This window comes from Haliotis asinina, chromosome 1 (assembly GCF_037392515.1).
Source record: "Haliotis asinina isolate JCU_RB_2024 chromosome 1, JCU_Hal_asi_v2, whole genome shotgun sequence".
Lineage (NCBI taxonomy): Eukaryota > Metazoa > Mollusca > Gastropoda > Lepetellida > Haliotidae > Haliotis > Haliotis asinina.
The window spans coordinates 39,091,675-39,118,606 of NC_090280.1; the positions used below are offsets into that span (position 1 = coordinate 39,091,675).

At 39.9% G+C, this 26,932-nt stretch overlaps 1 protein-coding gene across 1 annotated transcript in view; it reads right to left on the minus strand.

Moving 5' to 3' along the window:
• The window catches only part of LOC137278758 (histone H4 transcription factor-like), a 78,383-nt gene extending 61,588 nt beyond the window's left edge, over positions 1-16,795 (minus strand). Inside the window, exons 1-5 of the mRNA XM_067811273.1 lie at positions 16,706-16,795; positions 11,226-11,414; positions 6,777-7,003; positions 4,187-4,292; positions 3,600-3,752 (exon numbers count right to left, since the gene is read on the minus strand). Of these exons, the coding sequence (XP_067667374.1) occupies positions 3,600-3,752; positions 4,187-4,292; positions 6,777-7,003; positions 11,226-11,397 (658 nt within the window). The 5' untranslated portion in view covers positions 11,398-11,414; positions 16,706-16,795. The remainder of the gene's footprint in view (positions 1-3,599; positions 3,753-4,186; positions 4,293-6,776; positions 7,004-11,225; positions 11,415-16,705) is intronic.
• Positions 16,796-26,932: the final 10,137 nt, after the last annotated feature.

Here is a 26,932-nt window from a genome sequence, read left to right on the forward strand (position 1 = left end):
TTTGCGGCTGAGAATTTTGCACTGTTGACAAAAAGGTCGATTTAGGTAATTAAAGATCGAAAGGAGCATTTTTAATGACGGGGTTTCATTTATAACGATGTCAGCAAGTGATTTTGCATTTGTACCCTATTAGAGCGTATGTGACCTTTAATGTCTGGAAATATGACAAATCATAAAATCATCTCTGTCCTTTCTATCCAGTCGGAACACATGTTACATCAACTTATGGCGGCTGCCTTGGAGTTGATAAACATATGCATGGTAGATTCGGTACTATTGTTTGTTTGACTGGAAATCGGAAACTTGCAATAAGGAATTGATTGCCAAGAAGTTTTTGTTGATGTGACACACAAGATATGAAATGACTAGCTTGTCCATTGTCAACTAGGTCAATGGAGACACCATTGATCTGCCATTACATGACCGAGTTTTGTCTAGAAGAAGCATTTGCGTGTCATGCATGGGAGGTCTCATTTGCCCAAAGTATACGGAAATGTAATTTGTGACAAATTATCTCCGTTCTTTCTATCCAATAAGAGCATGAGTTACATCAACTTATGGTGGCATCACAATGGATCTGATAAACATGCACAGGATAGATTTGGTACTTTTTTTTGTTTGTTTGTTTGAGGGAATCTAGCATGTGAGCAGAGTTTAACAGCAATATTCCAGCACAGCGACTTACACCAGAAATGGGCTTCACACATTGTTTCAACGTGGGGAATCGAACCAAGTCTTCAGGTTCATAATTGTTTACATTAACCATCAGGCTACCGTACTGCCCCGGAATATGGTACTGGCAAAATATTAGTTTGGCAACATCAAGATTTCATGCATGATTCATATTCAGTGATCAATGTATATATAACCAACACATGGAGTCTTTCCATGAGACAAGACTTAAAAATATTAAAGTTCGCAAAATGAATTGAAAATATGGACCCCCCACAAAACAATAGTGGCATGTTCATGTGGCCTTTATACAAGAATAGTATTGAATAACACCATTCATGAGTCTGAGATTGTTGTCTCAGCTGTCACGTCTGCAGATACCCTAGGTCACTCAAGACAGTAGGTTATAGTCACTAGTAGGTTATAGTAGGTTATAGTCACATGACTTTATCCAACAAGATGGGCTCCAGATAATGTTTCAACATCGGGAGTACATCTTTTCAATACAGGAGTACTTAAACCCTCAGTTAAAGTCCACTTGGATTACTAAATGGCATTTAATGGAGTATCAGTAATCTTGTATATTATTTCATATATGCACCTCAACATCGCTATGCTTGTGTAAACAGGTCAGTAAACAATAACAAAATACTTTTTCAAATTAACACGTCCGTAAATGAACCATTGCTGTGGTTCATATCTGCTATTTCATACAGTATGTGTATATTTTTGTATCCGTGCATATGTTGAGATGGCCTTTATCTGGAGCGCTGAACAAGCTACTCATTTTCTGTGTGAACAGACACAATTTTGAACAAACTTACATTGCCTAAGGTGAGACCACATGAATCACTTCTGTTTAGTTGTGGGCAGGAATGAAGACACCTTGTTGACCTGATCAAGCAATATTAATACATTGTCACAACTAGTTGGGTCTATAATTGTGATGGGGTGCACGTTCGTCAGTCGATTGTCAACTTGTCCGAACAGCTGAGACAAGGTTGCCCTTTGACATCTCAGTGTCGAGAAATCGTCCTAACTTTCTTTAAAAAACAAGCTACAGATGGTTTAGTGATTCTGACACATGCATGTTTCACACGAATGGAATGCAACATTAATATGATCATCTGCTCCCCAATTTATATGAAATTAAATTGACTTGCTGTGTGTGCCATTTGACCTCTCAGGTCATGCTTATGTAACATAGCTCAGGTCAAGCTGAAGAAACTGTAGAAACTCAGCAGTTGAGTATCCTAATGTTATTTTTAGTTACCAAACAAACTGTACCCACTTCACTCAAAGTCAATTGGGTATTTTGCCATTTTCCATTAATTGTAAAAACATAATAAAGTTTATATGGTAGTTTAGATCTTGTTACTTTTATTTGATCTGTAAAATGAGAAACGATAAGAAGGAATGCAAGTTTATAGATCCATGTGTCGGAATACTGTAAATCACAAAATGTTTGTGTCATGTTTGCGAGTGACGACCAACAGACGTTTTTGCATCACAATATTTTTGTGATTTGCCTATTTCTCAAAATATAGTTTAGTTTGACAGTTTCAAAGCTTACTTGCATCTGAAAGTTTTATCTGAAGTAAATCCAATCACATATTTGCCGCTAATCTTGAACACCATTCAGTGGAGTACTTCCACATGTATGCAATCAGTGATGTTTTCCTGAAAACAATAATTGCTGCATAGGCCAGATAAGCTTAAAACAGTTCAAAGGGATTAAATCAAATGGAATGACTCTAATGAATTGGCACTGATGAAGGACCAGTTCAGTCAGTGTCAGCGAAGCTGTTGATCTCCAGATAAGTGTCATGAAACCTATCCACACCCGCTGGTTGGTCTCGGCCTTTCAACAGTCTCTAAGAAATGTGTGTTGCGTGGTTGGTGCCTGTCTGGACTATCGGACGTAATGACTGAGTCAGGTATCCATTGTTTGACATGTGACACGTGAGTACGAGTAATGCTAGTAATTATTCATTCTTCGTGTTGATGTCATTGCTTAATATATGTATCGTCTAGATCTATTGTTAAATATATTTACTGTTGAATAATAAACCAAAGATAGGACAGGATTAGGATTATTCATTGTATTCTACCAGCAAACTGCGTCATAATATTTTTGCGAGCTCAAGTCATTCGAAATTTTCGCAAAAATATCATGCTCGCAAAACTTTAATGATTTACAGTATATGTCAGTTATTTTATCTATCCACATAAGCATGTCAAATGTTCTCAGTACGCAAAGAGAACATTTGACATTTTTATGTGCAGGCATGTAAGATCATGTGCAGACATGCAGATTATCTGAGCCTCTGACCACCAATGGACATAGGTACAGTGTTGAGAAACAAAGATACCATGATTCAAACAAATGATCATAGAAGGCTGGTTTGTCAAGGGAGCTAAATCTATACAGCAAATTGAGCTGTCACAGATGACTGCCTCATGAACCCCTCAAAGGCTTCGTACTTAACATGCTTAAGACAAATGTGATGATTCTTGTTGAAAGCACTCAAAATACATGCAACATAAAACAACAATACTGAATGAAGGGTATCTTGTGCATTAGTTTTCATTTTTTGCTGGGTCAGTAGAGGCAAGTGTGAACAAACTCACTTGCCTCAGGTGAAACCACATGTACCATGTGTGCTTAATTGTGCGGCAGGACTCTGATACAAGAAACTCTAAGGAGTCAAGCAACAAGACATGGTCACCCATCCAAGAACTCCCAGCACCAATCGTTGCTTAACTTCAACTGAGTAGTGACCTGAGGTCTACACACAGGATCATACACCATGTCCACATAACAGCTGCAACTTTGGGTTCTGTGATACGTGTGAAAGAAAACCTGCAATGAGTTGTGTAAAAACAAGATACAGTTAGATAGATTTGCCAAATATCAACTGACTCACCGACTGTTTCCTTTTGTCTTGTAAGATGATCAAAGAATTTGGTCCGACTGGCGAAGAGGCCCCCGCACGTGGGACAGGCAACTACTTTCTCCTGAGTGTGACTGCGAAGATGTTCTCTAAGCTTGTGCTTGCTCTTAAAACGGGCATCACAGTCTGCAAAGCAAGGGAAACTGTCTAACTGAGGTTGAAAAGAAAATGTTAACATTACACCATGATGAATTTTCTGTAAGTTGGATGAAAATCCCCAAAGGCTCACTTGTATGAAACAATGTAAATAGTTCCACATTCTAACGTCATCCATCCATCCATCCATCCATCCATCTAAACAAACATCCACCAACCCATCGTTGAATCCATCCACTCAGTTGCACAAAACAATATGAACACTTCCATATTCTAATGCCATCCATTCATTCATGCATAGATTCACTGTTCCATCACCCTCCCGTCTATGCATCCATCCACCTTTCCATCCATTACCTTTCCATTAATCCATCTTTCCATCCATTCACCATCCCACCTGTGCATCAATCCACCTTTACATGCATCCATCAGCCTTACATCCATCCATCCATCCTTCCACTGACCTGTCCATCTACACTGACAGCCTCCTTTGATGTTGTTCCCATTAGGGTATTCCTCACAGTGATTGGCCACATGGTTATAGAATATCACAGGATTGTCACACACAGCCTGAAAAAAAACCCAAAAACATTGTCAAAAGGCCAATAGGTTAATATGATGTAAACGATCTTACAGAGCAACACATCTGCACAAGCATTGTTTGTTCGTTATTTAACGCCACACTCAGTAGTCTTGCTGCTACAAAGCAACTGTCACTGTCAGTAAATAATCAGGTCTGGACTAGACAATCCATAATGACCATTGGGACTAGTCAACCAACTTTACCAGTCTGACTACATGTTGTCCTGTCACACTGTAGACAAGCCAGCTACACCCTGACCTACTGTAATGACAGAGAGTAAGCTACGGTATCCCACGTTGTCTATTCACACTGTAGATGAGTCAACCACAACCAGCCAGCAAACCCTCACCTACTGTAATGACAGAGAAGAAGCTACAATACCCCATATGTTGTCCTGCCACACTGTAGACAAGTCAGCCACACTCTGACCTAATGTAATGACAAGGAGGAAGCTACAGTACCCCATATGTTGTCCTGCCACACTGTAGACAAGCCAGCCACACCCTGACCTAATGTAATGACAAGGAGGAAGCTACAGTACCCCATATGTTGTCCTGCCACACTGTAGACAAGCCAGCCACACCCTGACCTACTGTAATGACAAGGAGGAAGCTACAGTACCCCATATGTTCTCCTGCCACACTGTAGACAAGCCAGCCACACCCTGACCTAATGTAATGACAAGGAGGAAGCTACGGTACCCCACGTTGTCCTGCCACACTGTAGACAAGCCAGCCACACCCTGACCTAATGTAATGACAAGGAGGAAGCTACAGTATCCCACATGTTGTCCTGCCACACTGTAGACAAGCCAGCCACATCCTGACCTAATGTAATGACAAGGAGGAAGCTACAGTACCCCATATGTTGTCCTGCCACACTGTAAACAAGTCAGCCACACCCTGACCTAATGTAATGACAAGGAGGAAGCTACGGTACCCCACGTTGTCCTGCCACACTGTAGACAAGCCAGCCACACTCTGACCTACTGTAATGACAGAGAGGAAGCTACAGTACCCCATATGTTGTCCTGCCACACTGTAGACAAGCCAGCCACACTGTAGACAAGCCAGCCACACTCTGACCTACTGTAATGACAGAGAGGAAGCTACAGTACCCCATATGTTGTCCTGCCACACTGTAGACAAGCCAGCCACACTCTGACCTACTGTAATGACAAGGAGGAAGCTACAGTACCCCATATGTTGTCCTGCCACACTGTAGACAAGCCAGCCACACCCTGACCTACTGTAATGACAAGGAGGAAGCTACGGTACCCCACGTTGTCCTGCCACACTGTAGACAAGCCAGCCACACCCTGACCTACTGTAATGACAAGGAGGAAGCTACAGTACCCCACATGTTGTCCTGCCACACTGTAGACAAGTCAGCCACACCCTGACCTACTGTAATGACAAGGAGGAAGCTACAGTACCCCATATGTTGTCCTGCCACACTGTAAACAAGTCAGCCACACCCTGACCTAATGTAATGACAGAGAAGAAGCTACAGTACCCCGCATGTTGTCCTGCCACACTGTAGACAAGTCAGCCACACCCTGACCTAACGTAATGACAAGGAGGAAGCTACAGTACCCCATATGTTGTCCTGCCACACTAAAGACAAGCCAGCCACACTCTGACCTACTGTAATGACAGAGAGGAAGCTACAGTACCCCATATGTTGTCCTGCCACACTGTAGACAAGCCAGCCACACTCTGACCTACTGTAATGACAGAGAGGAAGCTACAGTACCCCATATGTTGTCCTGCCACACTGTAGACAAGCCAGCCACACTCTGACCTACTGTAATGACAAGGAGGAAGCTACAGTATCCCACATGTTGTCCTGCCACACTGTAGACAAGCCAGCCACACTCTGACCTACTGTAATGACAATGAGGAAGCTACAGTACCCCATATGTTGTCCTGCCACACTGTAGACAAGCCAGCCAGACCCTGACCTAATGTAATGACAAGGAGGAAGCTACAGTATCCCACATGTTGTCCTGCCACACTGTGGACAAGCCAGCCACACCTTGACCTAATGTAATGACAAGGAGGAAGCTACAGTACCCCATATGTTGTCCTGCCACACTGTAGACAAGCCAGCCACACCCTGACCTAATGTAATGACAAGGAGGAAGCTACAGTATCCCACATGTTGTCCTGCCACACTGTAGACAAGCCAGCCACACCCTGACCTAATGTAATGACAAGGAGGAAGCTACAGTACCCCATATGTTGTCCTGCCACACTCCAGACCAACCAGCCACCCCGTAACCTACTGTAATGACAGAGAGGAAGTTAGAGTACCCCACATGTTGTCCAGCTACACTGTAGACAAGCCAGCCACAACCTGACCTACTGTAACAAAGGAGACAAAACTACAGTAACCCACTGTCCAGCCACACTGCAGACTAGCCAGACACACACTGATCTACTGTAACGACTGAGACTAAGCTACAGTACCCCACATGCTGTCCAGCCACACTGGAGACTCTCGGGCAGCTCTGGGATCCAGTTGCGACTCTGCCCGTCAATGGTGCACACTGGGTATCTCGTCTTCTTGATGACCACAGCACCCACACATTTCAGCTTCACATGGAAGGCGTGGAAATACACATGACGATTGAAGTCATGCTTGTCACCAAGTATCTGGGTCCCACAGTCACGCCAGGCACAGGAGAATCCTTTATCTGAAACAACAGGAAAATCCTTTCGATGAAACGACAGCAGTAGGAATGTTACAAATTACATTCTTCATGAATTTCATCCTCCATGATCTCAAGGGTATATGCTGCAATAAATCTGAATTTCAGAATCCACCTACAGAATTTATTAACGGCATAAAATGGTTTCAGTGTTTCTGTTATCAGATAAATACCAGACAGAGTCAGATAAAAATTATCATTGTCCGGTATTTGAAAACACTGGCGGACATCATGTCTGATAAAATATCAAGTTATCAACTAAAAAAAATAACCAAATCATTAAATTAGTGCAGAGCATAACACTTCTTAAAAAGGGCTGGAAAACCCTAGTTTGCTTAAAATAGAATGCAACGTAATGTTCAATGCTCGCAAGACATTAAAGCATTCAGAAATCTGAGGTGGATTTTACATATCTCAGTTCCCATGCCTATTTTAACTACGGACGGAAAAGCTCGATATTTACCAATCCCTTCTAATTTCAAACATGTGGCTACTTTGAATAAAAATGAAGAAGCAGACAAATCTTTCAAGCTATTTCGGGGGGGAAAGGTAGTACCCTTGCTGATATTAGAAAATGAAAGTGTGACAATGAGACAGGTAGAGACTAGTAGTAAATCTAGACCTACATCTGATACAGTTCCCCAGACATCACAATCGTCCAACATGTGCGACAAATCTCAAATGAAAACACAATGTCAAAGTGAAAAACCTTCATCTAGTACATTTACTCGGCTGGTTTAAGGTGTGTCTGTGGCTCAGTTTTAAGGATGGAAAAATGTTTTGTAAAATATGCATGGACGCAAAAGTGAAAAAAAAAATTTACGGAAGGCAGTATCAATTTGAGAAAATCAGCACTAGACAATCATCGAGTGTGTCACACACTCAAGCTGTTAACCTTCTGTATAAAAAAAAAACTGCCATGGTTGCTCACACTGAAACTGCCAAGGAGAAAAACTATGAAAGTTTACTTGCACAAATGAACACTGTACATTTTATGGCTCACGAAAATATCCCTAATGTTAAATTCACAAAATTGATTGAACTTCAGCAGAAGAATGGTTGTTCAAGTTTACTTAAAGGTGTCGTGTACAGTCATTCACATTCCATTGAAGATATGGAACGTGCCCTGATTTCAAGTACAATCGAAGACATTATGTCAAAACTGAAAAAAACACCAAGTTTGTTGGCTTAATCGTGGATGAAACCTTGAATGTAACTGGAAAAACAACTCATTATATTCGTGAGGATAGAAAATCAAGGGAACACAGAAACATTGTTTCTTGGAAATTTCAGTGTACACAATGGTTCATCAGAATGTGTAACAGAGAAAATTAAAGAAGTGCTTACACAACGGAATATTGAGTTAAATCGTGTTGTTGGGTTTGGTTCCGATGGAGCCAGTGTGATGACAGACAGCAGGACAGGGTTGGCGTTAGGCTACAATTTTTAGGGTGCAGTGTAAGACAACTTTTGTAGGTTTGCGCGGTGATCCGTTATATGTACGTTTGCTCTTAAACGTAAATGAAGTTCGTCTGTGCCTATACAGAACATAGGGTTGGGTAGCTAGGGTAAAGTACAAAAATCTGACTGCCTGTATCTGATTCATGTGCATTGCAAAGAACATAGAGTGGCACGTGCAATGGCAGATGCAGCTAAAACAACTAAAGTTGTCATAGACTATAGAAAAATCTTGAATGAGATATATAAACTTTATAAATATTCTGCGTTTCGGTACAAAAGACTGCGTGTACTCTCTGCAGTTTTGGAAGAGAGTGAGTTCTCCAGTGTCAAGCAACTGTGCAGCGTTCGATGGTTGTCGGTAGGGCGAGTGGTTGAAACTACAACAAAAAATTGGCCGGCACTTGTGATGGTGACAGAGGAGGAGGCCAGTGAACGAAACAACCCTGTCACGAAAAACATTATAAAAAAAATCAAAACCTATGGATTTGTTGCAATGACGTACACATTGTCAGATATCCTGTATTACATGGACAAATTCATTACAGTCTTTCAGAAAGACTCTCTAAATCTCGGCATGGTCATGCCTATGGTGAATTCCACTATTGATGCACTTCAAGGGTTAAACGGACATGAGTTCTTAGCAGTATTATGCACGTCACTGAGAAACAGATTTCCAGAGGATATTTTGTGTGTTTTGTCAAGCATTGACAACATATTCAATCCCTCAAAATACCCTAGTAAAGAGGAACTATCTGAACATGGAGGGGATTCCATGGCCGTCCTGTTAGACCACTTCTGCCCAGAGATTGGCCAGGCGGCAGATGACATCACAGTTATTCAACCAATGATTGACCGTGAGAGAATGCAGAGGGATTTCCCACACTTTAAGAGTACCGTGACCCGCTTTGGCTCTATGACTTTGGAGCAAACATGCAAAACAATTGTTCGTGAATATGGGGATGTTTTCCCTGATTTTAAAACCCTTGCTTCAGCTGCACTGGTCATTCCAGTATCAAGCGTACCATCCGAGCGTGGTTTCAGTCTTCAAAAGAGGATTCACACAGCCAGCCGGAATCAGTTGTCGGAACAGAGATTGAACAATCTGATGCTCCTCAACGCCCATGGAAAACAGGAGCATGAGAAACGTGCCACAGAAATAAAAGGCGAAAATATTAGGTGAGTGTTATCTCTATTTATTACATTATTAGTTGACTGGGAAAAAATGAAAATGTCTGATAAAGTTATAGACAGTCGGTAATGATGACCGGCTGTTGAAAATGTCAGCTGAAACATTGATGGTTTGCCCCTTTTGGCTTCAGCACGGAAATAATGGTACACTGTAATCATCAACTGTTTCACTTCAGCATTCAACTTCATTTTTCATCATGCATGTGTATCCCGTACTCAAAAAGATAGCAGCTGTTCCATTTCTGCAGCTTCCAAGAACTCCTTCCCCTTAAGGGTACCTCTGCAATAATTGTGCTGCCAAGTTTCATCAATTAGATAAAAATCGACTTTGACATTGAACACAAAGTCAACAGACCCTGAATTGCAAAGCAAGTAATGATTGAAGCCTTATGATTGGTACGCACAACTTCCCAGTGTAGACTCCTGACTGGACAAAATACCAGCAAAGGGAGATAACACAATTACTGGGCAGAGCAGCTGATGCATCCTGGGTACTACTGGCAGGGTTCATGGTAGTTTTTGTACGAGTTCATGCAGAGATAAACTTATAAATACATAGTCCAAATCTCTTGGGTGTGAAATGTTCATTACATTCCTGAATCATTTCAAAATTTATTGTTACATGTTGCTGTTTTAAGGTACTTTTTAAAATTAAGTAGATCAGAATCTATGTGTCCAAAACACGTGTGTTGCATATGTTTTTTTTTCCATGTTTTTTCATGAAAAGAATATTCACTCAAGTTTGCCTGAGTTTATGTGTTATTTATCAAAACATTATAAGTACATTCAATTATATCCCCATGAAGCAGGACAACAGTCAACATGTCTAATTCGACAATTACGCTATCATTGCTGTGAGGAATTAACACTAGTACTGATATTGTTGCCAAATCATGTCAAAGAATATTATACAATTACACACTGGTGATGATGTCAATTTTCATGGACCTGCATCAAGCAATATTGACAGAGGACGAAGTCTGGGGTTACTATTGTGTTTCGACGGTCCATAAAAAACAGCTATTGACCGAATTCACCTGTCTATAATTATTAAAATCTAAATATTTTAGATATTTAAATACTTACCTTACCATACATACCTTACCATTATATTATGTAATTGATGAAAAAAGGCTTCTAAAACCCAAAACATGTCCATTTAGTCAAGAAAAGTAATTTTACTTCACTACAAACCAATAATGTTATGTCAACAATACTGTGACATCTAATAAAAGAATGACATTATAGCTTAATGTCATAGTAACTCAAGTCAATGTCACTTTTGTCCGTATGCTTTTCTTTCGACAGTCATGTGACCATCTGAGTTTTGACTTAAGTTAAAGTTTTTTACACAAATTTGAGAAAACGCAGGAAAATGCATTTCCCAGAATGAACTGAAATCAATATCAAACTCAAACTTACCAGACAAGTTGACTTTGGTGCAGAGATTACTTAAGGTCTTTTGGCTTTTTAAATTCCGAACTGCACTTGAGCTAAAAATTCAGCTTTTTCAAATTGTGAAACTCAGTGGTGAGAGAAGTTGCATAGCCTGACCTACCTTCAGATGTTACCGTGGAAACAAGGTTCCAAATGTGAATCCCGATATGTCGGAGGAATTCAGGGATGTCTGTGAACTGCTCATCACAATCGCCCCACTCACAGTCGTACACCAGCTCACTGTCCAACACATCCACACGAATGCTTGTTTTCTTTTTCTGGGTGTCAGCCATGACAGCGACTCACCACTCTGAAAGAAATTAATCACATCATCAGAAATGTGAAAATCTAGGTTGGAATTTGTCTTCAGCAACCCTAAGGCGTGATATGTCATCAAGCTCACTGACTTAGCTGACACATGTCATCATATCATCGCGTATATCTATGTTCATCTCAGTCACTGGACTGTCTCATCCAGATCTTATTATTTACGACAGCTGTTCTATAGCGAGTATGGCGTCAAAATACCAAAAAAAAGGTTTATAATTTGCAAACTTTACTTTATAACTTATATGGGTGGGGATTGTTTTTACTCTACCAACAATATTCCATTAATATCAAATTGGAGATCACAAGTGGTGTTCCAAATAATTGAAATAAATGAAGATGGGAAGCAGTGATCAAACAACCGAGCATTTGATCACATTTTCTCATGACCAAAAGAGAAACAATTTTGGAACAAACGTTTTAGTTTTGGAACCGGTTGAAGATTGAACATAATAAAGTCTGGAGCAGACAATCCAGTGATCAACAACATGAGCATCGATCTGCTCCATTGGGAACCAATGACATGTGCCAACCAAGTCAGCAAGCCTGACCACCCGATCCTGTTAGTTGCATCTTATGACAAGAATATTCGCCCTTTATGGCAAGCATGGGTTGCTAAAGGTCTATTCTACCCTGGACCTTCACAGGTCAGAACATGTTCAAGTCTGGGAAAACTCACTACACTCACTGAAATGTCCCGACTGAATCTTTCTTCAAGTTTATCAAGACTCCATAAAGTTCATGTTTATGATGCAATAGTCATTACATTAGACGTGAAATTTGCAAATGCAATTTGTGCAAAAATTTAAAACAAAAACAACAAGAGAAAAACAGGTTGTACTTATCTGCAATAACAACCTGATTAGGAAAATCAGAAAAATCATTTTTCTATGATTGCTCATTGGATGACACACTTATCAAGTGTGAGACTTCAGCCAATTCCAAACACTAAGGGATACTGAAAATGAGATTTCTACACTGTAACCATGATGTGAAACAAAATGTAGATCCTCGGCATGACAAGCAAACCCTTTACAACCAACCTTCATTCAGTAAGTAGGAACTGCAAAAGGAGAGTAGACATTGGTAACCTAAATCAAAGTAGAGTCGAACCCTGATTAAACAGATGTTTGAATTACACATTAAAACCCTCCAGATGCTGAGCTGTCTGGCTATTTGAATTTACCAAGAAACATGCTCGCGAGTTGCACAACGAAATCTATTTATTCAGACTGACATATGTTGCACACACAAAAACAAACAGGTGAAAAACAAAAATGTTCTCTGAATTTGCGTTCGATCCAATCAAAATTCATCTCAGTAGTGATGGTGAACTACTGCATGGCTGGAAACTGTCATTCGTCCAAGTACAAACTGACAAGTGTTTGCACAACTTTCCATCAGATCCAGTCATTCGAGAAAAATGGATGGAGTTTGTTTGCAACCCATAAACGAAAAAACATGTCATGTGTACATGTATCACACCTGCCTAATTACATTACTAGTATGTGGCTGAGACAGAACTCAGGTGCACAAGTCATACAGCAATTTATTATGTTTATGGCATATGGCCTGATGGGTGTTAAGTTCAAATTGCATGTGGTCAATGATTGAAGCTGTGTATTGCATATTGTCATTAGCAGACAGGCAGACAGACATATAGGTGTCAATAAACCAGACATTGAGATTTCTCTGTGACAGAATAAAGAATCGAATCGCTAATCACTTTTTACATTGCATTTCCGCACTGCCAAATCCTCATACCATGTGGGGTATGTGTTGACAAGTAATTAACAAAGATACACATCAAATGGCTGCCGAGAGTCCAAACATGGGAGTAAATTTAAAAAAGAAGTTTCAGTTCACTAAAAACTTGCACACAAGTCAGATTTCTGGGAAATATAGAATCCATGCAAATGGGGCTCAATTGTACAAGGAATTTGGTAAAAACAACTCTTTACATATAGATAAATGTACCAGTTAGTGTTACTGAAATAATCTGGAACTTCTCACACTAAAATTTAGAAGGCACTTGTGATATTGAATCCTACAGTTTTGTAAGCTAGTAACTGAAAATAAAATTGTTACTGTTTAGTATCCATATTCTACGCCAACCATAATGTTTTGCCAGTTTCTAGACAGGGGCCAGCCATGAACACAGTATATTGATCGTAACGTTCTATGCCGTTGCCACAATGGGTCCCATCTAGAAAGCGTTCATAGCAACACAACACTCATAAGCCTATTATAAACTTTCGAGTTACTGTATGTCCTAAGGCTATAAATGCTTTAAGGATCTGTGCCCCGTTGTTCAAAACAACCTTAGCTAAGATCAACCTTAAGCACTAAGGTTAGAGTTACGATCACCTTAAGAAAAAGATACGCCTGTTGCACAAAACAACCTTAGGGCAACCTTAACTTGGGCTCCAACCTTAGCCGTAACCTTAACCTGTGGATGCCGATTTTCTTTTTCAGGCGCACATTTTCATAATGTTTGAAAAGTGAACGTTGTGCGAGAATTGCGCTAGCGTGGTCCTGGATCTGTGTACGGCTATAAAATTAAACAGAAATGTAGAATATTTAATTTCCCATCCGTTGGTATAAATATAACTGCGACAACCTCAGGGATTTGAAAAATAGATACTGCTAAATGTTGTCCAAAACTTTTGTGTGCGTTAAAAATCATTAAATTTCTCCGTTTTTATCGTGTACCTTATTTAATAAAAGCACTCTGCTACGATTTTTTAAATTTATCATCTTTACGAAAAGTGTGAGGGAAGAAAATACAGCCTAATGTCAGAACGACATAAGTGTATATGAAATGGATTTATGTGTTAATGCACAACGTTATACGCTCAATATTAAAAATGGCCCGTAATAAATGTCAAAAATGGATTCTCTTCTATGCCGTGTACAGGGAGATGATGCACGCATAAAGATAAGGGGACATAACCCCGCTATGCTTTACATCAGGTCAGTGTAACTAAGATCACATGGAGAGAATTTGCTGTGAATACGGACTGTATATTTTCGTAATGTTTTGTACACAGTGAACAAACCTATTCCAATACAAAGTTCCCCAATGTGAGCAGAGACGTTTTGGTAGTTTCACAGTTTGTAAGGAAAGATACCAATGTACAAACTCGCACCTGGTCAAAATACGCAAAATATACATCACAATACTGAAAGTGCAATCGGAATGATATGAACATTGTGTTTACTCTTGTTCAACCGACCTTCACCTCAAAGAAATTGCCTAATATGTGCAACAATGTTGACGTGTGACATCACTACCCATGACCGATTTCTTTCAAAATGGCGGCTTTGCTGACAAAGGTACATCGGATTTTGCGAGGACTCTTGCCTTGATTCAGGGATCTTTTGAACATAAATATGAGATGTAAGTAATCAGAATTATTCTGAGTATCTGTGTTTTGTTACATGTTTTTATCGCTTTCAATGTAAATGACGGGAGAAGCCAGAAATGCCGATAAGTACCGTTGTCGTTCTGCTTGGTTTTACGTCAGTCATGGCGTCACGTTGCACGGAAACTTTGACAGTTGCCTATGATTCATTAAATGATTGCATTGTATATTTTTTTAAGCTGCTATTTCTTGCTGCGATACTCTTTAACTTAATATTCTAGGGGTACTTAACCATTGTAAGCAATGATTACACGCTGGGTGCTGGAAAATTTCCGAAAATGCCACGTAGTGTAAAATCGGATTTTTTCTTTGTTTACATTTTAAACGCACAGTCTTTCGAGCACCGCGTTCGTTCCCGTGCGTTTTATGTAGACAGTTGGTGTTGGTGACAAAGACCATTTGTAATTTTATTCTATGATGTGTGGAGAATTCAATGATGCATTTGTCGCAGCAGACTATGAAGTATACGTGATATAATAGGCCTCTCAATATCGGCCTTGTCGAAACGTGATTTCGTTAACACATTCCAATATGGCGGAAAGAGCACTAAGTGTTTTTTCGAAAACATCCCAACCAATCCTTGGTTCATCGGCGACGTTTCAGAATTATCATAACTGGTTTTCATGAAAACTTGATATCAGTGATCATCAATATGCTATTTTTGACATTCCCATTTCTGTACACTCTCTGCTTCCTCAAAATAAAAGCAGCCGCCATAAACCCTTTCCAACCTTAGAGACGCTAAGGTTGGGTCGAACCAACCTTAGTTATCAACCGTAACTTAAGGTTAACCTTAGCTGAGGTTGTTTCGTGCAACGGGAGGCTAACCTTAGTAAAGGTCTAAGGTTGAAACCTTAGAGATAAGGTTGACCTTAGAGATAAGGTTGTTTTGAACAACGGGGCACTGGACCCTGGATACTGTAATCAGTTACCTCAGATATTGCATTCAGTTATTGATAATACCATACTCCCAATATAGATTTTTGAGCACTAAAGAAACCTTTGACGTTTTTCATCAATGAAATGAACAACTATAAAATATCAAATTTTCAAAACAACATTATCTTGAAAACAGACCATCCTCCAAGTATTTACAATGTCTGTGTTTTGAGACAAATCTGTTTTTTAAAGGGTGATCCATCAGAAACACACAACCCTATTATAAATAAATTTACAAATCGAGTAGAGAAAACTGTTGTCTAGCAATGGTTATCTTTGGTGTCGTCTGAAATAACAAACAGTCTGTGTTAAAGTAAATTAATCTTACAGTAAAGTCGTTAATCGTGTGGGTCCATACAATGTGTAACCAACGAAAGCTTGTAATTTACAAAACACTTGTTCTTCATGTTATCTTCTCATAAACAAATTAATGTTGTCCATTGTCCCCTCGTTATTTAGGAGAAAAATGAGAATACTTATTGAAACAAAGTTTAATAAGACAATTTCCTTTTCAGATAGTACCTGTCTTTACATATTTAGGGTAGCTCTCACAAATTGTTTGTGTACCATGTTCCCGATTTATTGATCATACTCAAATTCCGCCTTGAATTTACGATAAATTGAAGACAGTTCGTGGATATGACAATTCACATGTTATTTGCTGTTTTGATGCGGTCGACATTGTTCATTTAGTTGCACGGAAAGACGTGCATATTCACGAAAAAACTGTAAACAGTCACACGGCCGTTCGACGTCTCCCACCAACACATAGGAATTAACTGCTGACGATAGCACGAGAGCTTCCCGGTTTTGACACAAAACTGTGTTATCTAGCTTACCTCACCCTAATAAGAAAATACATATGCTTCGTTCTGTCACATATTTGTACAGTGTATATGTATGTACTCACAAATAACGATATAAATTTCACAAAGCGAAGAAGTTTCTCCCGCGTTTTCAATCGTTCTCACCAGTGACGAGGTCAAGGACGTTGAAAAACGAACTTCCGTCAGCTGACTTCCTCATCCGCCACTATCAACACGTGTCTTTGTTTATGCTTTAGCGGCCGTATCTGCATGATTCTTAGTATGTGTCGATATGCGAAATGACTGAGCCAGTGACCTAGAAATATACACGCATAATAATCAGATGCGAAACCGACAAACAGTAGCAATTTTGTACACATCAGCTAAGGGATGTCAGCATTTTGTACATAGAAATGTATCCAAACTATGTTTAAAGGGGCACTGATGCGGAGCGAATAATGTTTCTCGCCAACGGTCAAATTACGAAATCAAACCGCAAATTGGTCAGCGCCTGCTCCTTCGACCGTGACGGACGAAGGAACTGGGCTCCTGTCCATATTAGCAGAATTTATTCACCTAAACAGTCGGGAGGCCGGATGCCCATCATATGCCATTTGTTTAAAAATATCCATGGTATTCCTTGTCTGATCGTAACCATATATCCCAGCAGTGTAGTTCTTTTCGGATGCTTGGATGGTATACTTACTGATCCAATTTGATCCTATTTCAGTGTTTTTAACCTGATATTTAATCATGTTACATGAAAATATGATGTCTACAGGCACGTAGCCATTTGTTTCAGTACGGAAGATTGCAAAGCTTTATATTTAGGTAATTCTGAGTGTTGGTTCAGCTGTGATAGCAAATATCTTACGAAAATTTTGGTAGCTATGGTAGCTATAATGGTTTATTATTTATGATAAACACACAGTTGATTTATTTGAATTCGTAAACAAAAAAACGATGACTTTGCCTTTGGTAGAGAAATCTGAAAATTTTCTTACGTAAAAAACCCTTATTTCACGTATTTACCCAAGTACACAGCAAATGCCCGCGTGTATTCCTTATGTAACGAAATTCCGTTGGTATCCTCAAAACAGTTTCGGCCCAATAGTGTTTTCAGACTGCATGCGACGCAGAGATTACATCTTCCTTGCTGTAACTCGCATTTGACGGGGTAAACCTACACGTGTTATTTGTCATCATTCTCTGGATGGTCAATTAATGAATTTATAACAGGTATAATTAGTAGTAACACAACTTCGGTTACTCAACAAAGGTTCCCACTTGGCATTTCTCCTGTCTGGAGTAAATACTCAACATTATAAATTAAGGTCTGTAATGGCAAATGTATTGTATGTTATGTAATATGTGCATGTAAGTGATGCAAGAGGGTTTATCAACTAAGTTACAAAAACAAACATCGATCAAAGGATTAACCGATAACTCACTGATTGATTAATTACTTTTATCTTCTAGCGGATTTGTCAAAAGGCAGTGTGTGTAGATGACTACACCCTGTCGTAAAGTGTAAGTGCAAAAACAACATCCTCCCTTCAAAGAATTAACCACCCTTGCGTTGATTGATTGATTGCTCATTATTGGTTAACTAAATTACTTAGAATAGTGGACATCATACAATTAGTTGCCAGGTGTGCTATCTTGGGAGACCAATGAGAGGTTTATCTGGTTTTCACCAACGAAAGACGTGAAACGATGTGTTACTTTTTCGCAAATGAGACAGTTGTAAGACACGCGACACAGAGCAGGATTACTTACCATCTGCAGATGAATGGAATACAATTTCTTTTACGTGGATATTGATGGATACATTCCTGAACAAGGTAGTAGCCTGACATCGTTGCTATAAAATTTGTCTGTTTTACATTCATGTTTTGCATTTTGTTTTAATTTATTTGTTGTAGCATTCAGCAGAATCTGTATGACAGAAAAAAACACACTATATCGCGTATGTGTGTGAAATAAGATCCACATTGGCATTCTATACAATGTATAAATGTTGCTGTTATGTTAGAAATTTACTATGAGTATAAGCAGATCGTGTGTTCTTTTATTAATTTTCAGAATCATACAAGTATGACAATAAACTAACTAGGGTTATGAGACAAAATATAGAGACGTTTTCCGTCCTAATAGTTTTTTTACCATTTCTGCCACGGGCAGATGATTAACCTTCAAAGTGTTTCATTTGTTTTCATAATACATTTGGAATGAAGTATAAATGACTTCACCTCAGTTGATCTGTCTATAATTAAACTATCAATTGCGCTTACGGACTGCGCAGCAGAGGTCACGATCCAGTCACGAATTCTGGGATATCATCCGGGTACTCACGGGAGAAAAACAATAACAAAAGTTTACACCAGTCCACGGAAATTGCTCCGCATCAGTGCCCCTTTAATTATGGGAGCGTGTGTACTGGGTGTGGGGTCGGTGAGTTGGGGTGAGTGTGTGTGTGACTTTGTACATAAGCTACATGAGGTCAATTCCTTTTACTTTGTTCATCAACATTGAAGGTGTGTGTGGGCGTGTGTGTTTGGGGGTGGGGGGGAGATGTACGTGCTTATCTAAAGAAATACAGTTTCTCTAACAATGTAGGTCTCTGTATATGTAATATTGATGGAGACGAACAGTTCCTTTCAAATTTAAAAGTATTCCCAACGAGATGAGAGATTCTTATCCCGAGAAAATGTACACGTGCTTCATGTAGGGCTTTAGCGTTACAGAGAGGGCGGGTAGCGTTACAGAGAGGGCGGGTAGCGTTACAGAAGGGCAGGTGGAAGGGAAAACACTGCGATTGTCAGATATGCTTGGTCATATCAATGTATCAACGAAGTCAGTGATGCTACAAAACCTGACAAATATTACTTACAGATGTGTTGATAAAATGTCGTTAAATCATTTAGGTCGTATTTTGTATAGAATTATGTTGACTGTTTTGATGTTTTCTATAAGGATGGGGCCATGAACATTGAGAGAATCATAATCGTATATATACGTGCGTTTAATTACATTACGGCTGTCGTGTTTGCAAAATTTTGAGTGTTTTGTTTGACGATCTTGAGGGCTTGTTTTGGAGATTTCACGAGCGCTATCTGACAGTTTCATGTATTTATAGCTGCAAGTTTAAAAAAAGACGTATTTCAATGTAACTAATCAGTTTTAATCTTAAACATAAATTCTTTCACCATATTCATTCGAAAATGAGTTTAACCAATCGGAGTTCATTTCCGTTGCACGAGTTTTATAAGCGCGTTGTTCCATTGCAGCTTCGATGAGTGGAAGCAGACGATGTTCGCCCGTTTGACAAAACTGCACATAAATGTGTTTGTTTTAAAAAAATCTTTAGAATTATGTAGAAATGATGATGGGACACAACCTAAAAAGTACAAGAATTTTTTACTTTATTAAGAGAGTGAAATGCCAAATATGACATATGTTGCGTTTGACCACTTTCTAAATGGCATCGTGTAATCTATTTGAGATGTCCATGCTTAAAGAATACAACTGATAGTTGTGCATGTAATTTATATAAATCTCTGTATAATACAGTATCTGATATAACTTATTTGTACATTAGGTATTAATTGTTTGAGTTGAATTGAGCCGTGTTTTACGTCACATCGGCATTATTCCTGCCATATAGTGACGAGATCAAGTTTGCATCCGTTACCATTTTAAGTGCCTGGTCCAAAAGAGTTTGGCTTTGAAAATATATTTTTTCATTTCATCACCATGTAAAAACAGAATACGAAAGTAAGCAATTCGTTTATTACTGATTTGTATAATTGCATTATCACATGTAAATCAAACAGGGTGATTCCTATTACTTTGATGAGTAATTCAATCAACGTTAGTGTTGTAATGTGTTTTAACCTCCTGTACACACTGCTAAAATATCACTATATCATAGGGTACCTAAATAAGGATATGTTTTTCTACGTAATCAAGATGGGATGTAGTCATCCTGTGTGGTAGTCATAATAAGATACTGCATAGTGCAAGTGCACTGTCCCCAGGATGCGATTAACGGGACAGGGTTGATTCCCAGGTTTGACACGTGGTAGTGTGGTGAGGCACGTGACCTGACTGTTCCCTGGTGCTTCGGAGAATCTCAATAAAACTTCACCTTACAGGTAAATCTAGCTTAATTATTCAGTTCTCCTTTGCCATCAGGTCACGTGAGTCAAATTGACACTTCAAAACCTTATATCTAATATTGACATATCTAATTTTAAAGTTAACATTTTAGGAGACAGGTCTACATTTTCCCCAAGAGTTCCTAAGTGGTCTAACACTATTTTAACATTCCATGTCATCTGATACTTAGGCAGTGAAGATAGTCAATGAGCACCGTATACCCTTCAAATACCTTCTCTCAAGTGGATGTTGACCCACAAGCAAACTGCACTGGAGATGCAGAACTGATGACAAGGCACTCCGTGCTGTGTTAACTGCACTATAACCACATCCATTTTGATACACTTCATGAAGGAAATCAAGCACAAACCTCACATTAGACAAAGCAGGATCTAGATTGAGACCCTGACAATATACACATGTGCATTAATTAAACTCCACCCACTTTCATGCTGTAAGATTGTGTTAAGCACAACACACTGGTCATTCATGATATGTAAACGAAACACATGGTTATAATTTCGTTGACTGAACCATCTAAAGTGTCAAACCATCAACTACCAACACTGAAGCTGCTTTTGGCTGTAATAAATTGACGGTCATGTGGAGGCACTAAAAACGTTATCAGTCATCATGTCCAAACCTATGGTCACACAGGCAATGCCTGTGGTCCAACGTATACAAAGTTCTCACACAAGTTCACTGTTCAATCCTAAGCCAACAGTAATGGTGACATCAGTATTTGGTGTATCCTCCCCTCGCACGCCGAATGGGCATCATTGGAATCCTCTGCCATTCCTCATGAAGAGCCAGGGCTAATTCCTGTAGATTTTGAACAGGTGGACCCCTCACTTGAACTTGACGCCCCAGGTGGTCCCATAAATGCTCAATTGGGTTGAAATCATGGCCTCTCGCAGGCCATGGTAATCTGTCAACAGCGTTGTTCTGCAAGTATGCGATAACAGCCCTGGCACGTTGGGGCCTTAGCTTATCGTCCATAAACGCTGGCCTATCGCGTGGGGGTGGTTATCAGAATGCGGGACAACAGCAGCTTCCAGTACTCCCTGTTGGTATCTCTGACCGTTGAGTGTCCCTTGAATGGTGATAAGATTCAGCTTACATTCATAGGAGATACATCCCACACCATTACAAAACCATCGCCAAAGGGTTCAGCTGCATGGATCATCCGCTGTTGATAAGCCTCATTACTCCTTCTCCAAACTCGCCAACGGCCATCAGTAACACGAAGAAGACAACTGCTTTCACCGGACTAATTGATCCTGCGCCATGTCCTCTGATTGTGTTTTTTTTTGCCTTTGATTACACCACGCCAAACGTTCTGACGACGTGCACGGAGTCCAGCGAACCTGAGCCTAATTCGGATGCTGCTGGTTGAGTGACGAACACCCACTCTCCAGTGTTCTCTGAAATCTTTGGCATTGGTCATGGACCTGCGTCTCAATGGGCGAACTAGGGGACGGTGATCACGGGAGTGACGGGAGTGGCCTTTCACGGCCTTCCTGATCGTGGACTGTCCTTGACGTAGCCAGTGGCTGCATGTTTCCTTACAAGGCGACTAATGACAGTATGATTGATATTCAATCTGGACCCAGACCAGCTTCATGCATACCAGTAATCTGCCATCTGGTATTTCCAGAAAGTTTACGCCTCGGTATGTCCAAACACATCCAGTTTCAGCATTGTTCACGTATTGATGCGTCGATAAGAAAGCAATGGGAATACTTCATTTCACCTTTTTATACTCCTCAGTCGTTCGTACCATGACAGAACTTTAGAATGAAAAGCGTGTATTTAAGTCAGCACGTGAATTTCATGCTAACTGCATGTGTATTTACATATAAGTGGTTGACTTCTCTGTTTTGATCCATTTTTGTTGCAATCGACAATTAATTTTGGTGGTGCTTAATTAATGCTCATGTCCATACTTGAACAGATAAGATTACTTTGTACTGTTTTTGTTTGCTTCCTCGCCAAGATTTCATGATAATGTTAATGGTCTCATTCCAGACATGACCTGACAAGTGGCACTCCATCAGGCGCAGTGTCTTGTGAAGCGGATGCACCTCCTGTTGCTTGTATGGGGACTAGTGTCTGTCGTCCTTGGGGAATGATGTGTGTTGGTGACGCCGTCACCAACAGCATCGGATACCAGCTCCGAGTAGTGCACCTGGGCAGCATCTTTCCGCATCACTCGCTCAGGCTGAATCGAGGGAAAACATCAAATCTGATATTTTTTTCCTCTCATACATGAATGCATCAACAACAAGAGCATTAAAAATATTTTACCACTTTATTATTAAGACGGGAAGAAAAAGATCTACATCAGGCATAAATACATTTTCAGTTATATTCTTAAACAAACATACGTTAAAGATCCATTCTCTGGCATAATTAGAGGTCACATGCAACCAAAAATTCAAACAAAACTAAAACACAATTATAACTTATTCATGACATATAATATACGTTGTTGCTTGTCAGAAACAAATAAACAAAATTATAAGCGTACAATTGCGATTCAAGAGTGCAATCTTTTGTACCTGGGCTTACTTCCCTCGAAACGTAGTCCTCAGGAGACCGAACCCAGTTATAGGGGTTGGGTGTGCGCTCAAGTGCAACGACGGCTTCCGATTGGCTGGTTCATTTGCTGATACGCTGAGGTCTCATTTTGTGTACAGAAAGATGATCTGTTTGATGAGCATTTTAGAAGTATGACGAGTCACAAGAAAGTAAGATTCTTTATGGATAACAGCTTCTTTTATTGTACTTGATGCGTCGTTTCAGTATGGATTCATATACCGTTGGCAAAAAAATCATATACACTACAGAAGAAGTTGTAATCGATAAAGAATGTATATAGAGATATTGGGATTTATAAATACACGTTCTCTGAATTTGCGTTCGATCCAATCAAAAATCTTCTCTGTAGAGATGGTGAACTACTGCGTGGCTGGAAACGGTCCTTCGTCCCAGTACAAAGTAGGACTTGAAACCGTCAGATCCAGTCATCCGAGGAAAATGGATGTAGTGTGTCTGCAACCCACAGACATAAAAACATATCATGCCTTTAAGTATCACGCCTGCCTAATTACATAATGTTGCAGAGACAGGACTCGGGTGCACAAGTCATAAATCAATTTATTTTGTTTATGGCCTGATATGTGGTCAATCATTGAAACTGTGTATTGCATATTGTCTTTAGCAGGCAGGGAGACATTTAGGTGTTAATAAACCAGACATTAAGCTTTCTCTGTGACAGAGGCTGCTTAACACATTCAGCAATTTTTTTTATGTAACGAGTAGATTATTTACATGTTTGTGCACACAACCAAAATTAGACTACTGCTCACGACCTTATACTCCGGGCATGCATACTGTTTCAAGCTCCGCAAACCTATTCACTGCGCATGCGTCATAGGCGCAGTGCAGCACAGCTGTTGAAACCACTTTTTCCCCGAGCGCTGGGGGAAATTTAGTGAATTTAGTTTGAACTCCGTTTTCGGGGGCTTTTTTTCAATTTTTTAGGCTTAATTGACATTTTTGATGATTTGTTTCGGTAAGTGCAAACCGAAAGATATCAGAATCTGCAAAGTTGTGTTTTACGTTGCATGTGACCGTTAAAGAATCGACACTCCTGGTCAGCTTCACAATTTCGAACACCAGGTAAATGTAATCACTATTATTTGACTTTGCTGTCATGCGTATGCCTCTGCCACCACATTACATACTACATGTATGCAACTGCTGTTGCGTTAGCAATTCTCAATCTCACATGATGACATGGTAATACTGCCAAAACCTCTTTATACCAAATAACACCACCAAGAGCTCCCGGTAATAATATTGCTTCGAAACTCAGTTTCATCATCTGACTAACTGACACCAGTCCTCTGTTTCCCTGAACACTGCTCCCAAACCAAACCCCGACGCATCAGTGGTGAGAGTAAGGGGAGATGGGGCTCTAGAAACAAGGGCTCCATCAGACTTGATGTTGATTGCCCACCACTCCAAATTATGTCTGACTATGAGGCCAGTGTCACTGAACCACTAAAGTTACCTCCAGATGCCCCTAAAATATTTGATTTCTCAATTTCTAACTGCTTAATAAATTGTGACAAATATGGCATCACTCCAACTATTCCGTCAACTCCTGGATACATATACAATCAGTCTTACAAATGTGATCATACTTGTCCAAGAATTTTTTAGCTTTATTTTGTCAGGGAAGGAAATATTTGCAGAACCCAGGATAAATGTCAGAAACAATAATCTTTCTCCAGCTTACCTCTGCTAATGTTAAAATTTTCTGAACATGATTCTATTGTGTCACCCTGAAGGTAGGAATTATCTATGTATGCTACTGATAGATATCCAGATTTACAGCTAGATATCCAGATTTACAGCTAGATATCCAGATTTACAGCTAGATATACAGGTTTACAGCTAGATATCCAGATTTACAGATAGATATACAGGTTTACAGCTAGATATCCAGATTTACAACTAGATATACAGGTTTACAGCTAGATATCCAGATTTACAGCTAGATATACAGATTTACATCTAGATATCCAGATTTACAGGTAGATATCCAGATTTACAGCTAGATATACAGGTTTACAGCTAGATATCCAGATTTACAGCTAGATATCCAGATTTACGGCTAGATATCCAGATTTACAGCTAGATATAAAGGTTTACAGCTAGATATCCAGATTTACAGACAGATATAAAGGTTTACAGCTAGATATCCAGATTTACGGCTAGATATCCAGACTTACAGATAGATATACAGGTTTTTAAAGGTTTGTAAATATCCTGGGGGCTGATGTTAAGAAAACAGTTAAACACGTGAGCTGGTACATAACACCTCTCCAAATAAATCTGAGATATTTTCTGTCCTCAGAGGCACTCTTACTGAATAATATGCTTCCATCAAGTCATTTGGGCCCATGTAACAGCCAGGTATCATGTGACGAAGGGCAGATGCAAGGTGTTCCATTTTAAAATGCACCTTCTCTATTGAACGGTTCAACTGTTTCAGAATGAGGATCACTCGATAAGTCACATTTTGCTTAGGTAAGAGAAAAAGAAGTGTCTCAAGAACATTTGGATATCAGCGACTGTATTTCCATATCTAAACACTGACCTTGATGTTCATTAAACATCGTCTCACTGACAGATGCTTGGAAAGGATTTTCAGGGAACTCAAGCTTATATCCTCTGACAGTATTCAGTATATACTCATCACTTGTTACAGTTGACCACTCATCAATATACTTGTAAAGTCTACCAGCAATCTGAGCATCTTCTGCACTAACTTGTTTTACGTCCGCTGTGATCTCCTTGCTCTCAGGGAAGACCTGCGGTTTCCCTGCTTGTACTTGAACCTGAGAGGATAGGGGTTGTACCTGTATGGGCTGTGGAAGCTGCTTGTGTTGTGCTCTAAAGTAGTAGCTCTACCCCATCCTCGCAAGCCTCTTCCCCTGGAACTACCTCTCGCTCTCACAGACACCTGACGCCCTGGGTAGGCAAGTCTTGAAACAATTTGTTTCAGACAAAACATTGATCTTGACTGACAAGTCATCCCCGAACAGAAAAAGTGTAACAGGATTGCTGTGCACGCACATCGCTCTGAATTCACTTCTTAAATTTTGTCGAATAAGATCTCTTCTCTTCATGCTGACTTCGTAACTACCTAAGGCAATGAGAGCCATCCCACTCGCTATGTCCCCCATGTTGGAGGATACTTTGTTGACCAGTTGCTGATCCAGTGACCTTTGGTTTGACATAATCATTCAGTTTGTCAACTGCAGATGTTAATTTCACCAAACCACGCAAAACGTCTCCTGTAGTTTCTGGGATTTAGCCTCTCGTTGCCTTGCGTCTAAGTTCACTGACAGCCAAATACCGATATTAACTGCTTTCATTTTTGGCATATTGGCAGGACAGACGTGTTTATCAAACAGTTCCTCCCTCTGCTTCTCCACTAATCGCGTGGACCCGTGAAGGCCCCGGGGTAGAATAGGCCTTCAGCTTCCCATACTTGCCATAAAAGGCGACTGTGCTTGTCGTAAGAGGCGAGTAACGGGATCGGGTGGTCAGGTTCGCTGACTTGGTTGACACATGTCATCGGCTTCCACTTGCGC